At 39.1% G+C, this 16,122-nt stretch overlaps 1 protein-coding gene across 4 annotated transcripts in view; it reads right to left on the bottom strand.

Annotated features, from left to right (window-relative positions):
• MTA3 (metastasis associated 1 family member 3) overlaps window positions 1-16,122 on the bottom strand; it is a 141,633-nt gene that overhangs the window by 29,240 nt on the left and 96,271 nt on the right. For 3 of the 4 annotated variants that reach the window (XR_012496310.1, XM_074331928.1, XM_019748597.2), the window contains exons 10-12: window positions 7,867-7,941; window positions 6,032-6,090; window positions 1,077-1,201 (exon numbers count right to left, since the gene is read on the bottom strand). Coding sequence is in view for 3 of the 4 variants with exons in the window: in XM_074331928.1 (XP_074188029.1) it covers window positions 1,077-1,201; window positions 6,032-6,090; window positions 7,867-7,941 (259 nt within the window). In the remaining variant the exon portion in view is untranslated. The remainder of the gene's footprint in view (window positions 1-1,076; window positions 1,202-6,031; window positions 6,091-7,866; window positions 7,942-16,122) is intronic. The other variant, XM_074331929.1, reaches the window with a different exon arrangement.

The raw sequence follows: 16,122 nt of genomic DNA, 5'->3' as shown, positions 1-16,122 counted from the left end.
TTCATTTAAATATAAATGGACTTCAAAATCTAAGAATTCCCAATTCAAAGACATTTATGATGGAAATACAAAAATTTTGACCAAAAGAAGCTAATTTTCCATAAACTGTTTCCCCCTGTGCTCCCATGGTGCAGAAATAGTTAAACATGTACCATTTCTATGAAGTAAACATTTTGTCTGGCTCATACCTTCCTTAGTTTCAGGAGAGATAATTATATGATTTGGTTTTAAAAGCCTTTTCTAATGCTGAAACCTGGCGTGGAGTATGGAGCAGAGTCCCTCATCCCCATGTCCTTAAGGCAGCAGGCTCCCCCAAAGAGCTGCTGACACAAACTAGGCACCAAGTAGACTTTTAATAAACATTAGGTTTCTCCCCTCTCATACACAGGCCACTTTGGCTGTAAGCAAACATAGATGATAATGTCACCAATACCCCATTAAGAGTATATTGTTATTTGAGATTTTAAATTAACATAAAAAGTGTATCAACTATGGGACAGTGCATCTCACCAACCCACTATATATGTAATACTGCCAGCCTCTGGTTGGTTTTTGACGTGGACAAAGATACTGTGACCCTGAAGCCAAAAGCAAATACCACAGAGCATCATGTCCCAAACCAGTGCTCGGAGGGAACCTGGTCTGAAGACTATAAATAGCAGTTTATCCACATACAGGTCTTTCCTACAGACTTATTTGGAGCCTTTAATTTGTCAAAGTATCCTGAGAAACTCCAAAAGAGGATTTGGTATATTTCATGGGTCCATGGTTTGCACAAAGCTAGTAACAACTCTAAATGCAGCATAGCTAACACGGCTGTGGAACACTCGACATACACAGGACCCCACAGAAGCAAATCGAAGGAGAAACCCATTACCTAAATTTAATGTGCAGGTGGAAGGTAAGGATGGGCATCTGTTCACTCCGAGGCTCCATACTTGCCCCTGCAAAGTACTGGCCTCACATACCTCGAGAAAGCTGTTCAACACCTCCCAACCACCGTGCCAGAGGTTCCCTGCACTTCACTGAAAACAGGCCCCCAAAGAGAAAATAAAGCCCTGCTGGAGAAAACTTACCATAGCAGCTCTCGCAGGCTCGACCTAATAGGGGATTCTGTGGCTGGAACGTGGTCCCCACGGCTCCATTCACAGCACCAGGTTTGCCATTGCTGGTGGATATTTGGTTGGGATTTGGTTTGCTGCTTTCAATGAAATGTAAAGTGAGGTCATAAAATAGAGTTGTACGACAAAGCTTTATATCTCATTACTGATTTATCTTAACCACATATAAATAAACATCTGAATGTTTAAAGAAATAAATTGGTAAAAGTGAACCCAAACCATTCATCTTTACAATACAAGGCTATGTAAGAACTAATCTCTAATACCCGACACTCACAAAATAAAGATAGCCATCTATCTTCTCCATCTAAATACAATTTCCTTAGGATACCCTCCGATGCGTTTAAAAGAGACAAGTTATTAAGCTTTATAAGATATCACCAATTCTCCTAAGAAAAATAAAACACTCTTTTGGATCAAATAAATTAAGCCAAAGGCAGTGCATCATGTTCAGAGAAAACCACTGTCCCTGTACCTGCTGACTCTACGCGATGGTTCTTGAGGGAATGGTACAAAAGCCACATGTTCAACACAGACATCGGATGTCAACAGGGCATATCTCTAGAGCAGGGGTGTCCAAACTTTTTTCAACAAGGGCCATATGAGGTAAAATACACAAACAGCCGGGCCACTCACTCAAGGTGAAGTACGTATTGCCTCACCTGGTTTATTTAAGTAAACTAAATATATTTTTGGAATTTGCTGTGGGTCAGTTAAAAATGGATTGCGGGCCGCAGTTGGCCCGTGGGCCGCAGTTTGGACACCCCTGCTCTAGAGGTTAAGTTAACGTTTTCAGGAGATTTTGGCTCCTCATCATAATTTCTACTATGTTTGAAGTTTTATGAGGAAGATTACATAGCATTTCAAATTAGAAAAACCAATAAATGTATTTTCAGGTTTTCTTTTCAAGAAAAATTTTTTAGGAGGAGAAGAAAGGTAACATCAGCAGTGTACATTCAAATTTCCCAGAGGCCATAATTGCTCAGAAACATGCAGCCCAGATTACCCTGGTTCTTACTGGGCAAACCTGGCTAACTTTTCCCCATCTAGGGTAGGCTAACTCCCCTGTTTCTAAGCCACGCCCAAGAATACTGCTCAGGTACGTATAGTATATCCTCAATAAACTCATATTCATTCAACATAAACAACAGTGCCTGATCTCAAGGAGCTTTCATGTCTCTTTGTTAGACAGAAAATAAGCAAACGCTGAATGACTAAATGCAGACTGCATCATCCCGTGGTTACTGAGGTAATGAGCAGTCACTACTGTCAAGACACTTGGAGTTTCAACACGGAGTCGGCTCAGGAGTTTCCTCGTGGCTATTTCTCATTCCTACAGTTCCATTTACCAGCGAAAACTTAGTATGTAAGCTTGGCCTGATGGCAAATTAAGATTTCTTTCTGGCATTGTTACTGTTAACTCTGAGGTGGCTCCCCAACACCACCCACAGAAGAAATCATTGAACCTCCCTGTACACGGAGGTCCCAATTCTAGAAACTGGGCTATTGTTTCCACTTCTGACCTGCACCAGCAATGCATTTTGAAGACAAACTGGTTTTTAAAACACATTTTAAGCCAGACAGAATATATTTCTCTTCTTATAGTTTTCATGTGAAAATGTACAAAATGAAAAGTGGTGGTTTAGAATGACTAACATTTCCAAGGGATATAATAATCTTTCTGACTTTTAAAAAATCATATTATATATAGATAGAAATGCTGGCCCGTTGGAAATTAAATGACTGATATAATGTCAGAAGGCTTCCCAGAAAATATGAAAATTTCTGACATTTAACCCAGGGCTAAATATATGTGTTGAAAAAGAGCTAATACAAATTTACAGTTGAGCTGTCTAAAAAAGAGTAACAGTAAACACAACTTCAGTTGTTCAACTGAATCTACAATGTTATTTGATTGAATAAACCACTGACCTTAATATTATAATAATTACAAAAGGAAACAAGTATGTGAAGACTAAATATAGACTTAAAATATGAATCACTTAAAATATGTTTTGCAAAACCAAATACCTACAGATTAATTCTCAGGGGACAAATGACTGATGTCAATGTGACCATTTAAATAAACTTTTACTGAAAGACAAACATATAAAGAAGTTTTTATGGCTGCATTATATGAAATGCCCTTCTTTTTATCTAATGTCCGAACCTTTCCTCCCTGCTCATCTGTGCTCCAGATTTCACCCATCCTGCCCTCTTGAGAACTTTGTATATATACTTGATCCTCTTTCCTGGACCCTCCTCATTACCTTGTAAAGATATTTCTCCTATTTAACTTTCCCATTTCTCTATCTCAACCTACCCCTCAAAATCAAGAATGCTTTCAACTGCCCTTTCCAGCTAGTTGTCTGGAGAGGGGCAAATCTTCAGCGTCTGCAGCTCCCAGGCTCACGTGCGGTCCTCACTAATACATTCAAGATCACCAATGTCCTCCAATGTCACTCAGTTCCCTGGCTACTGTTCACCAGCATCTGACACTGCTCATTTCTTTCCCTCCTTGAAACACATTCCCCTGTTTTGATAATAATACCCTCACCTCACTCTCCTTTTTCAGCCATCATACTCAGCTATCATACCTGATATATAAATACTGCATTTCCTCAAGCTTGGTCCAGGGCACTTTTTTGTTCTTGCTCCTCCTAAGAAATCCCATCCATGGTTTCAAACATGCTGCTGAAGCTCAAATTCGTATCTCTAGCCCAGAACTTTCCCCGGAGTTTAAGACCCACATAGCCACCAGTATATTTGATACCTCTTTGTGAACAAGAACAAACCCAAAATGACCTAAGCTGGTTCTCTCCATAGTTTCTTAGCTTGGTGAAGGGCACAGTAACCCACCTAGCAGTGCTAGCCAGAAATCTGGGACTCAACCCTGTCATCTGCCCTCCACTCCTCCACACAAGTCAGTCACCTCCAAGCAATGCACCACTTCCAGGGACATGACTTTAGGTCACCTCCTATCACCTTTCCTCTCCAAGAACTTCATAATTGGTCTCCTTACATCCAGTGTCACTCCCCTTCCCCAAACCATTCTCCAAAAGATAGCCAGTCATCTTAAAGTGATCACAAATGTGATCGTAACACTTCCTTGTTTAAAATCTATTTCCATTCTTCATCAGATGGATCAACTCCTGGCCCTTACCTATCATACCAGCCACATCAAAGCTCTTCTCTATCTTATAGTACTTGTCACACCGGGTGACAAGCTCTTTGGCATCTGTAATTAGAACGTAGCCTGTCTTCTTAACTTTTCTATAATACTTCTTGTACTGAACAGAGTACTCTTCATATAGGAGGCTGCCAGGCTCAAAAGAATGTACAGCATGAAATAACTCTTAATCTAATATTTGTTTTTAAATATTCTATTTCAGAGTTAACTGGAAAATTCTTCAAAGGACTCAGATTCTTATTCAACTCAATAGTGTTGCTTCATATATTCTATTTATATATATGATTTATGTAACTTTTTTCTTTTTTTTTTTTTTAAGTGTGATTAGAAACTCTGTCTTGGGCTCCAAAAAAGCATTCATTTAGATCAGGAGTTGCACAGTAAACATTTTAAGCTTTGTGGATATTGTAATTGTGTCGCAACCACTGAACTCTGCAATTTTAGCACAAAAGCAGATGCAGACAACACAGCTGTATTCCGACAATATTTTATTTATAAAAAGATGTAGCAGGTCAGATTTGGTCCGCAGACTACAGTGTGCTGGTCTTTAACTTAGATTAAGACTCCAAAGTCAACACAAAACAGAAGAGAAACAATTATGTGGGTTACTAGGTGACACCTGGCTAAATGCACTTTCCATTCAATGCGGTAGCACTGCCAAGGACTAGAACGCTGCTATGCTGCTTTTGAAAATCTAACACACGTGAATCGCAACAGTACCCGTATTTTCTTTGGGGAGCTGTACTTTTATAAATTAGTCAAATAAAATATATAATTTTAAAAAATGTTAGAAATCACTCTGCAAATGGGACATTACAGCTCTGAGCAAAAATTATGAGCCCTGTAAATTACATATTATCTGCCTTGAGATAAAAGATTAATAAATATTAAGGCCTCCTTCCTATACATAAAAATGTCTTAACATATCAAAATTCAGTAAACAAAAGGCTAACTATAAAACAACTGTGCTGAGCTCATAGAGTGAGAAAAATCTTGGAATAGCACATACAAAACTTCGTAGTAAATTTCATTTTAATCTCCAAAGAACCTAGGATAGCACTATAAACATGGTGCTCAATAAACTAAGTTTTCCTGAACAAATGCAAAAAACTCTAAAGACTTCAAAAAAAGAGAGATTAGAATTCATTTAAAACGTAGATGAAAAGAAAATTGCCATTCAGCTTGATATAACAATGATTTCTAAATCCAAAGGACAATGACAGAATGCTAGACTGGAACAATCAAAACCTATTCATTATTTATCCAACATTTACAAAGTATGATTCTAATTATTTTTCCTAACTTTTCCTTCCCCCATGCAAACAATGTAAAATCATCAACCAAATAAACAACGTATCTCAAATGGGCAATGTGCATTACCCAAACTAATCCATTCTATAACTCAGAAGTTTCATAAGTTGTTAGCTTTCGGAAATGCATTTGCTTCAAATAATAGAGTATCATAGGTTAGTTCCCTGATGCTTTCCCTGCAGCTGTGATAGAAGTGCAGTACATGAAATTCTTCCTCTCATCCTTTTGTTAGTCTACTTGGAGTTTCTCTCTCTAAAAGCCATTTTTCTCTCTAAATATATCACTGTAGTGGTGTAATGGGAAGCAAGTCTCATGCTTTGTAGTGGAAGAAAGTTCAAATTTTGCTGAAACTGACATTTAGTTTTGACAGAATTAATAACAAGTATTTTAAAAGATTTTCATTACTTACTAAGTTGGGATATACACTTGTTTCAGTTTACTCTCAGCTTCTGCTGCTTTTAGACGTTTCTAATTCAAAAGATAGATAAAATATTTTACATACAGTGCCTAATAATCATTACTTCATTGCTTTAAAAAATTCATAAGAAAATGAAATATTAAAGTATAATTTAAAACCTGCCATTTTAAGATGTGCATATTCTTAAACTGCAGTAATTTCTAAGAAAAGTCACTAGATACTGAGGTACAGCACTATAAGTATTAATAACATTTTAGACTTAGATTTAAAAACAACCCCGTTTCCCACATGAGTGAATTAACAGGATTTGTAAGTAACCATTTTCACGTTTCAAACTTACTTTCTACCTTATTTCTTTTTTGCTTTTCTGAGAAAAAACAAACCAACATATAATCCTTGTGTTTTTAGGACACCAAAGCAGTGTTTCAGAAAAATACTCAGAGATGATTAGTTTTCAAAGTCCAGGCAGAAAAAAGAGAGAGTAACTATTCTAAGTACAATTAAATAAGTGTTCACCCTCAAATGCTGGGAGATAGATATGGAGTAAACTTTAAAGCTTGGCTGAACTCACAACAGATTTTAGGAACCAATTAGGAACCAAATGCAGAGAAAGGAAACGGGAAAAGACTATGTCATCAAATCCAGACATTAACACAATAATGAATGCAAATAGGGAAGAAAAATAATGTGTGGTAGATATCAAACAATAAGACAAAGTAAAATACTAAGCAATCTTCCATTTTCCCAATGAGGAGAAAACAAAAACTAAATTTATAGGGAGACAACTTAAAACTTTTAGGGATGGAGTTAAAATTTCTGAAAATAATTTTATCCGCTTTTCAACCATTCTTCATGACATCATCTCCACCATCTGTAGGGACGCTTTTTGCTTTGAATAACACGGGTTTTCAGAGCACATGGTCTTCACATCTACTTCAGTTATTTCAAGTAAGCATTTTTTGAATTATAAACAATGTTGCCACTGGAAATTTTTCAACAAGCTATGGGTGGCTATTCACTACTCACGATCTCAACTCACTATGGTTAACTTTTAAAGTGATCTTTAAAATGTATTTTTACACATCCAACACTTGCCACAGTGTAATCACATACTTGGGAAAAATAACGTCTCGGTTAAATATGTTTGCCCCTTTCTTTACCAGTTCTGATATGTGACTAGAAGACAATAAAAACAAGCGCTGACTGAGTTCACTTCAGGGAAATGTGCTTCTCCCCAAAAGTAATATTACTCAATGTAAGTAACTTAAGAGAATTACCTCAATTTGAAACATTTGGGAAGGACTCAAAAATAAATGATTGCCTGCTTTTGGAAATAATTTTGGAGAAAAATGTATGTATAGTAAGTACCAAAGCATCAAACTAGATAAGACCAACTACTCCAGTTAAGGTCAAAGATTTAGGGGACATATCCACATAAATGTCATATAACGTTTCCAAAGACATTTTAAAATATCTCAAATTGTATGGTTGATGGGACTGGTATAAATTTTCAATACTTCATAAAAATAACTGGTTTAAAAGGTTTGTGCCAACATTGCATCTTAGGTCGTTCAGGTCGTTCCCATCAACTATACTCACAGAGATGAAGCAGCAGGCATCTGCAAGGAAAAAAACTGCCTCTCTAGTGGTATCTTGCCTATCGGCTTTTCAAAATGGTTTCATTAAAAATTCTGAAGTATAAAAAAATTAAGACTAAAATCTTAAAATAGTATCTTAAGGATATGAAATCACGTTAACTTAAAATTGTCTAGAAAAGATGAAGCAAACAAAACAAACTGTACTGGAAGCAATATAAAAAAAGTTACCTGTTGCACGTATCTGTCAGTAGTTTTCCACATGTAATAATATTCAATGATGCTAGTCAATGACTTCCAAGGGAGCTGAAAAAATATTTAACATGATAATGGAAACAAGCTACTGTAGAAATTGTTTTCCTTTAAAACTACTACTGTAAAAGCAGGCAACTATCCACATGGAAGTTCATTCTAGGAGAAATGTTTGAGAAAACGGAAATTAATTCTGAGCAAAGGGTACCCCAAACAAGTTATATTCAGTTAGAGATTCTAATACAACACATTCCATTTCTCATTTCCCATTTTGTTAAAAATTATAAACCTTAAGACTGATACTATTTCATGACTTACTCAGGAGAGCTGTTCTTGGGCTATAGGTGGGGTTGAAGTATAATTTTTAGAAATGATATTTAAACAGATTTCGACAGAGTTACTTTAAATTCCAAAACTGTCAGCTACAACTGGGTGTCATTCGGTCTCTGGCATAATATTTCTTGTCCTTCTAAAAACTGCTCTATGTTGACCTATTTTTGTTGTAAATAAAATAAAAACCTACATCTCTGAAAAGAATATAGACAAGTGTGGTTCGTATTAGAAAAATAGAAAACTTGCCTTTGTTATTTTCCATTATTCCAAAATGGGCAAATGAGCTCCCACTCATGAGACCCACAACCAAATATATTCAATACGTCCCTCTGTAAAGGGAGATCTGTTAGTCATCTAACACGTTGCATACGGATCACGAGAATCTTCACGAGGGATTTAAACCCCACCCTAAGCAACGTGTTAAGATGCAAATCAGAGTGCATCAAACCTGTAAACAAAATGCCTGATTTTCAGCTGTTGTCGCAGATTTTACAGAGAGGTGGCTCAACACTCTCAGTCTCTGACTCCCATCAAGTTGTCCCTAATGCACCATAGGGTTTGAGGGTTAAAACTAGGGTTTCCAGGTGGGAATTCCCGCCCATTCCCAGGAATTTTTTTCACTTTCCCGTTCCCAAATCCCAAGATATAAACTGTTTTCTGTTCTCCACGATGAATCATTTCCACAAAGCGACGGCCAATACTACCAACCACCTGGGATCAATGAGCCGATTTTCCCAATTTCTCAACCACCTTTTCTCGGGATTCAGGAATGGAAAAGCGAAAGATTCCCAAGAACGGGTGGGAATTCCTACCCAGAAACCCTAGCAATAAATAGGAAAAATGTCTAAGAGATACACTGTGAGTAGCTGATTTTCCCAATTTCCTGACCAACTTTTCTCAGGATTTGGGAATGGAAAAGCGACAAAAATTCCCAAGAACAGGTGGGAATTCCCGTCTGGAAACCCTAGTTAAAACGGCACTTCCCAGACCACGCTGCAGCTTGTGACCCACATTCGAAATATCCATGCCATTTCTATCACCTCCACATTTAACTCACCTATGTGGCCTAAAGAGCAAACAGATGGAATTCAGGCAAAGGGATTTATTTTAAGTTTAACTGAGGGGCAACTCCAACAGTAGTTACAAATGTGGTCTCCGTACAGGACCAGATCAGCACAGTCATTGGCATTTGCAACTTAAGCAAACAGGTGTCTCCAACCCAACAAGCAATCTAATGGAGTTGAAAGGCTCTGAGGGACGGTTTAAGCAGCTTATGGCAAGACCTCACAGGGTACCTCATAAGACAGTCACTGGCATAGCCCCCCACGGTTTTAAGCAAGCAAAAACCTCTTCATCTCCTAACTATTCTTCTTTTGAGAAATAACCCCCTAGCATGCAATTACCTGGAAGCCTGACAAAAGGAAACTAAGGGACCATGTAACCTGAGCTTCATCATGATCCAGACTGTATCTGAGCCATAAGGGACTAACCAGGTGTGCTCAGCAGCACCGCTCCCTTATCAGGGAGAAGAGGAGTTCGTGAACGCACGAGTAACACGCCCCGGCGTGTCTATTCCTGATGCAGCATCATTTCTCCCTCAACCCTTACTTTTGGCTTCAAGGGAGTTCCTATGACAGATCGATTTAGATGGGAAAAAAACCTGAATGTGGCAGATGGCTTTGCATGATATACTGGCACCAACCAGGATTACCGTATTTTGCCGTGTATAATGCACACTTTTTGCCCAAATTTGTGACAGGAAAATAAGGATGCGCATGATACATGGGTAGTACTAATTCTGTGTCTATATAAATGTTTTTAATTCTTTTATTTATGCTTATGAGTTAAAAGTGTAACTCTAGAGATCTGTAACGATATCCATATGCAAAATACCCTGGAATCCGATAATCAGTTTTGTTGAACTTATGACAAACTTGCAACAACAAAGAGTGCTTGGCCTTCTATGATGTGTAAATATCGTAAATTTGTTACCGGTACATAAAATTTCTTATACCTTGTATCTGTTCTTGTGTAATTATTTGTTACATAAAATTTCTTGTACTGTAATACGCTAAAAAAATAAATGCTAAAATTCCTTTATAATACAAAAAACAAGTACCTAACTGTAAACAAATAAAATTTTGAATTAAAAATTAAAACAAGGCCGGCCCGGTGGCTCAGGCAGTTGGAGCTCCATGCTCCTAACTCCGAAGGCTGCTGATTTGATTCCCACATGGGCCAGTGGGCTCTCAACCACAAGGTTGCCAGTTCAACTCCTCAAGTCCCGCAAGGAATGGTGGGCAGCGCCCCCTGCAACTAAAATTGAACATGGCACCTTGAGCTGAGCTGCCGCTGAGCTCCCAGATGGCTCAGTTGGTTGGAGTGCATCCTCTCAACCACAAGGTTGCCGGTTCGACTCCCACAAGGGATAGTGGGCTGCGCCTCCTGCAATTAGAAAATGGCAACTGGACCTGGAGCTGAGCTGCGCCCTGCACAACTAAGACTGAAAGGACAACAACTTGACTTGGAAAAAAGGCCTGTAAGTACACACTGTTCACCAATAAAGTGCTGTTCCCCTTCCCCAATAAAATCTAAAAAGGAAAAAAAAAAATTAAAACAAAAGATTTTTTTTCCTTGCAAGTTTAGGCCCAAAATGTGGGTGTGCATTATACACGGGAGTGCATTATACACAGCAAAATACACTAGTATACTGCTATAGTATTTCACAGCCCCAAGCAGGAGCGGCTCTGAAGATAGTGAAGAAGGGAGGTGCTTTGAAGGGTGGAACATTAAACATCTGGTTGAAGGCAAAATGGCCAGAGGTACTAATCCATACCTATTTATGAACTGTGGTTATTTACTTGTCACAACGATTAGGGACTTGAACAAGTTAGAGGACTGGTAACTATGAGGCTTAGGAATGAGGTTTGTGGGGCCGAGAAGCAGGATGGGACTGCGTGTGAGGATATTTCTGTCTCCATTCTCACGCACATGTGTCCTCTGCACAGAAGATACTCATTAATATATCATGTGGATAAGGTTATCTCCTCTATGGAGATCAATCGGCCTGTTTTCCTAGCCACACCAATGACTGCTTAAAGGACACATAAACAAAGTGGACAAAGAGGCACGGAGGCAGAGATTACCCACGGGGGCCACTACATGGATGTCCTCTCACCAAATCTGATCACTCCAGGTGTCCAATCTGCAAGGAACAGACACACTGCGCCTCCAACATGGCACCATTCCTAGTAACATGTCAGTTACATGAGACTCTTGGCATCCTGGAATAGCAGCTATCTGTTCTCACTGAACAGACAACTATTCTAAATATGACTTGCCTTTTCTGCCTGTGATGCATTGGCTAACAATACGACCCCACAGACTTATGAAAGACTTATTCCTACAAAACACTGCTTCTGACCCAGGGCTCAAAACCCTCAGGAATGAAGGTTTGGGACACCCAACTGGATTAAGAACTATGGTCATCAAAGGTACTGCAGGGAGGAGATATAGGGGAATTCAATTTTGGATGCCAACAAAGGCCTCAGGATGAGTTTTAGGAAAGAAAAAAGGAAGAGTAAAGAAGCCATCTATATTTCTTTCCTGCTTGGTATAGCTATGCCCCCCAATTCCCGTTTTATTTTTTACAAGGTCTGTTGGTGGTAGTTTTACCTTCATAATTCAATGCTGAAGCTATAAAGATGGAGTTGTGACTAAAACCAAAGGATGAATAAGCATCAACCAGAGATTAATGTTGTGACATTAAATTTGGACCTCCCCATGTGAAGAAATGGCACCACATTTTCTATTGACTCAGGAATAATTACTACTGTTTAAAAGTTGACGTATAGAAAGGAAGCATATGCAGAAAGCAAGGATGGGTGCTGAGTAGCCAGAGAAGTGAGTAGTGGCAGACACTGCAAACCCATTTCCAACCCACTCCTAGCTTGCCTTCCCTGAAGCTCTAAACTTTTCCTTACATACCCTTGGACAGGGTGCAGACATTGGGTCAGGTGAGCCAAGCAGACACCTGAGTGACATTTAGATGCAGAAGTGAGCAACACCAGATGAAGCTACATGCAGGGAGACTGGATAGTTTGGCAAGAACAACGGTTGAGATATATTCTTCTGGGTCATCTGTGTTGACCTTTTCTGCCATCGATGCTTGACCTCACGGATGCCAAACAGCGGAGGACATGGGTGTGTCCACTGTTCCTGCAAGTGCAGTATTCTAGTCTGGTTCTCTCGTCTTCCCGCAGATTCTATAAAAAAACTAATGTCCTATATTCCTTCTGCTTATATTAGATATAGAGAATTCTGTAGTCAGCAACTAAGAACTCTAATATAACCTATATGTGTATTCTTTATCCTAAACTAGGTACGGTTGAGTTCCTCTCACCCATAATCAAAAGCACTCTAGCTAATACAAAAATTGGTAAGAAGTGTTCGAAGAACAGACCCTCGAGATGTGGCATTTATTGACAGTCAAGGTGGAGCAGAAATTAAGCAAGACTGGTGGCAGAGGCAGCAGATGTAATGGGGTTTCTGCTAGAATGTTGCCATTGTGGGGTTAGATATTGCTCTTGGCTTCACAAGTCCTGGCTGTGAAGCATCTAAACTTGGATCTCTGGAAACTCCTTGAAGTTCTGTTAGCCTTCTAACACCTTGTAATACACATCTTTCTCCTCACATTAGCTCACTCAAATTATGGTTTGCTCAGTATCCTTTCCAACTTCCTTCTAGTACACTCTCCTATAACGCATAGGCTAGAAATCCAAACATTTTATTTCCTAGACTCCCTTGTGATTTATTTCTTCCAATCAAGTGTATAAGACCTAAATTCAGAAGTGAATTAAGCACGGTTAAGAAAAGATGGTACACAAGGCATCATTTTGCTGCAGCAGAGCAAGGAAGCACAAAATTGTTCCAGAGCCAAAAGCTCTGCTGAAAGTTTCCAGATCCCAAGGTCATGGTTCAAGTAGTACACTCCTGGAGCAGAAATTCACCAAGAATCTTCCCAGCTTCTATATGGGGCAGAGGTGGGAACGCACTTATAAGGCCATTTCTGTGAAACTGTTCTGAATACCAGTCTGGGACCTACTTCAACTAACCCTATCAATGATTTTAAGCATCTAAATTTCCAAAATTATATCCCATTCTGTTCAAAGCAGCGCCTGTAATTTTGTTATCTGCAACTGAAGCCTAAATGATACAACAGCTACGAAACACCCTTTGCTGAAAGGAGTTTCTATAGCAATGGACTTGATCACATGAAGAAGAAAGAAAGACTTTGCTATTCGGCACTTTGAACTTCTCAGGTTACTTTTCATATTTCAGGTCCTGTTTCTGTTTAAGATGTAGAAATCCACAAGAGAATGTCATTCCCACGCCTAAAAATGAGGGGGGAAAAACAGATGATCTATAAAACCTTAACAATTATTCAGTCCATCCAAGAGCTAAGGTTACAAGACAATCAACCTAATTCCAAAGTCACTCTGAGGACACACCGGACTCACAAACTATTTTCACTCTGGCAGAGCATAAAAAAATGCAGGTGACCAATAAAAAGGAAGGTAAGAAGAAAACAACAAAAAATTTACCAAATAATTAAAAGTCAACAGCGGGCTAGGACCACTGCTGAACGTCTCTGGAAGCTCTAAAGACAAGGGGAATCCACAGATCTCCATCAGGAAGAACTGAGCCAGAGCGAGAAACCTGAGAAAGCCCCCATTGGTGGGGATAAAAATTTGAATCTACACAAAGAAATGAAGAGGGGCAGAAATGGTAACACGCTTTTCAATAAAGGAAATAACGATAAGGAAATAAATATATTTATTTATATAAATATATTTTATATATTTATAATAAAAGACATTTTTTAACTCTTTAAAAGATCAGTGACTAAAGCAAAGAACAGTAACCATATACTGTATGACAACGAAAACACAGTCATTGGAGGTCGGAACTGGAAGCATATTGTTACGTGATTCTTACAATCTATGTGATCTAAGTGGTATCTGATTGGAAGGTAGACTGCGGTACATGAAAGATGCATATTGTAAACCGCTGAACAAACAAAACAAAGGTTTAATTAGTAAGTTACTAGAGATACAACGGGAACCATAAAAAAATTAATCAAAAAAGGGGAAAGAACAAAAAACAATGGGACAAATGGAAAATTAATGCCAAGATGCTAGATTTAAACTGACAATTATATTATTGACAATTGTATTAAAGGTAAGTGATCTAAACACTACAACTAAAGGCAGTCTGTCAGGTTGTTTATTTTAAAAACCCAACTGTATTCTGTCTACAAAAAGCCACTTTGGGCATAAATAAGATAAAAGTAAAAGGATTGAAATAAGATATACCATGTAAACAATGAAATAAAGCTGGAGTAATTATATTAATAGGAAATAAAGTAGACTTCACTCCAAAGAATATTACCATGAATAAAGAGGCATGACGTAAAGATGAAAGGGTCGATTTATCACGAGAACATAACAATCCTAAATGTGTATGTACCTAATAACAGACTTTCAACATAATTAAAGCAAAAACCTAATTACAACTGAAAGAAATAACAGAAAAATCCAGAATTATAGCTAGAGACTTTAATACTGCTCTATTAATAAGTAATAGAACAAGTGGACGGAAAATCAGTAAGGCTTCAGAAGACGTGAACAACACAATCAATAAACTTGACCTAAGTAGCATTTATAGAACATTCCATTTAACCAGCAAAATATCTGTTCTTTGCAAGAGCACATGGAACATTCACCATAATGAAGCATATACTGGGTCAGAATCAATCAAATCCCAAAAATGTAAAATTTGGTTTTTTTTACAGAATATGTTTTCTGATTACAACAGAATTAAATCAGAATTTACTAACAGAAAAATATATGGAAAGAAACACCAAATATGTGGAACTTACTTCTAAATAATCCATGGGTCAAAAAAGAAGTCAAAAGGAAAAATGAAAACTACTTTGAAGGAATGAATATGAAAATACACCGTTATCAAATGTTGTATGATGCAGCTAAATAAAGCAGAGCTCAGAGGGAACCCACACACCCCTCTCCTCCATCGGGTGCTCAGCAGCAAGAACTGGGACAAGGCAAAAGACCCAAGAAAACCTCCACTGATGGTGATGTGGGTGTGCACAAAATGCTGGTCAGCAGCCACTGAGGACCAGGCGAGAAAACTGCTGGCCTCCGAGATCCTTCTTCCACACAAAGCAAAAGCCGTCTGCCACTGGAGAGGGGCAGGAAGCCTGCTCCCATCCATGAATCCCCGCCAATGAAGGGAAGTCCAGGGCAGAGACTGGCTGCCACACGGGAGCTGCAGGGAGAGCAGAACTGCTGCAGGACTCTGTGCTGAGACTCGGGCACAGAAAGCCTGCCTCAGACTGGGGCTAGCACAGGACAACAGAAACCCTCTGTGCCCTCACCAGGAACCTCGCAGGCAGTACAAGCAACCCCGTGCTCCTACCAGAAGGGTAACAATGCGGAGAGGCTCGGTAGGACCTGGCATGCTGAGGCTGGAACAGAAACACTGAAAAAAGCCTGGGCATGCCAGGCTCCGCATGGAGCACAGGGAAGCATATGAAGGAAGTCTGCGGGTGTTCGGAGCACCTCATATTCACTCCCAGTTAGGGATCTGCCCCTCAAAACAGTACAAGACGGTCAAACGTACAACACACGACACCCAAAACAGATGAGACTGGCAGCAATTTATTAGTGTCATGTGCTCACAGCCTAGGGGAGGAGGATACCATACAGGGTCATGTGGGGGTTGCACTTGGGGACAGTGAGCCAGGAGGGGTTATGGAAGTGAGGCTTTGTGGAAAAGAGGGTTAAGTGTGCCCTGGCTCCTAAAGAAGCTTCCCATGGAGGG

This window comes from Rhinolophus sinicus, linkage group LG05, assembly GCF_036562045.2.
Source record: "Rhinolophus sinicus isolate RSC01 linkage group LG05, ASM3656204v1, whole genome shotgun sequence".
NCBI classification, from domain to species: domain Eukaryota; kingdom Metazoa; phylum Chordata; class Mammalia; order Chiroptera; family Rhinolophidae; genus Rhinolophus; species Rhinolophus sinicus.
This window is presented reverse-complemented; position numbering and strand designations above follow the sequence as displayed.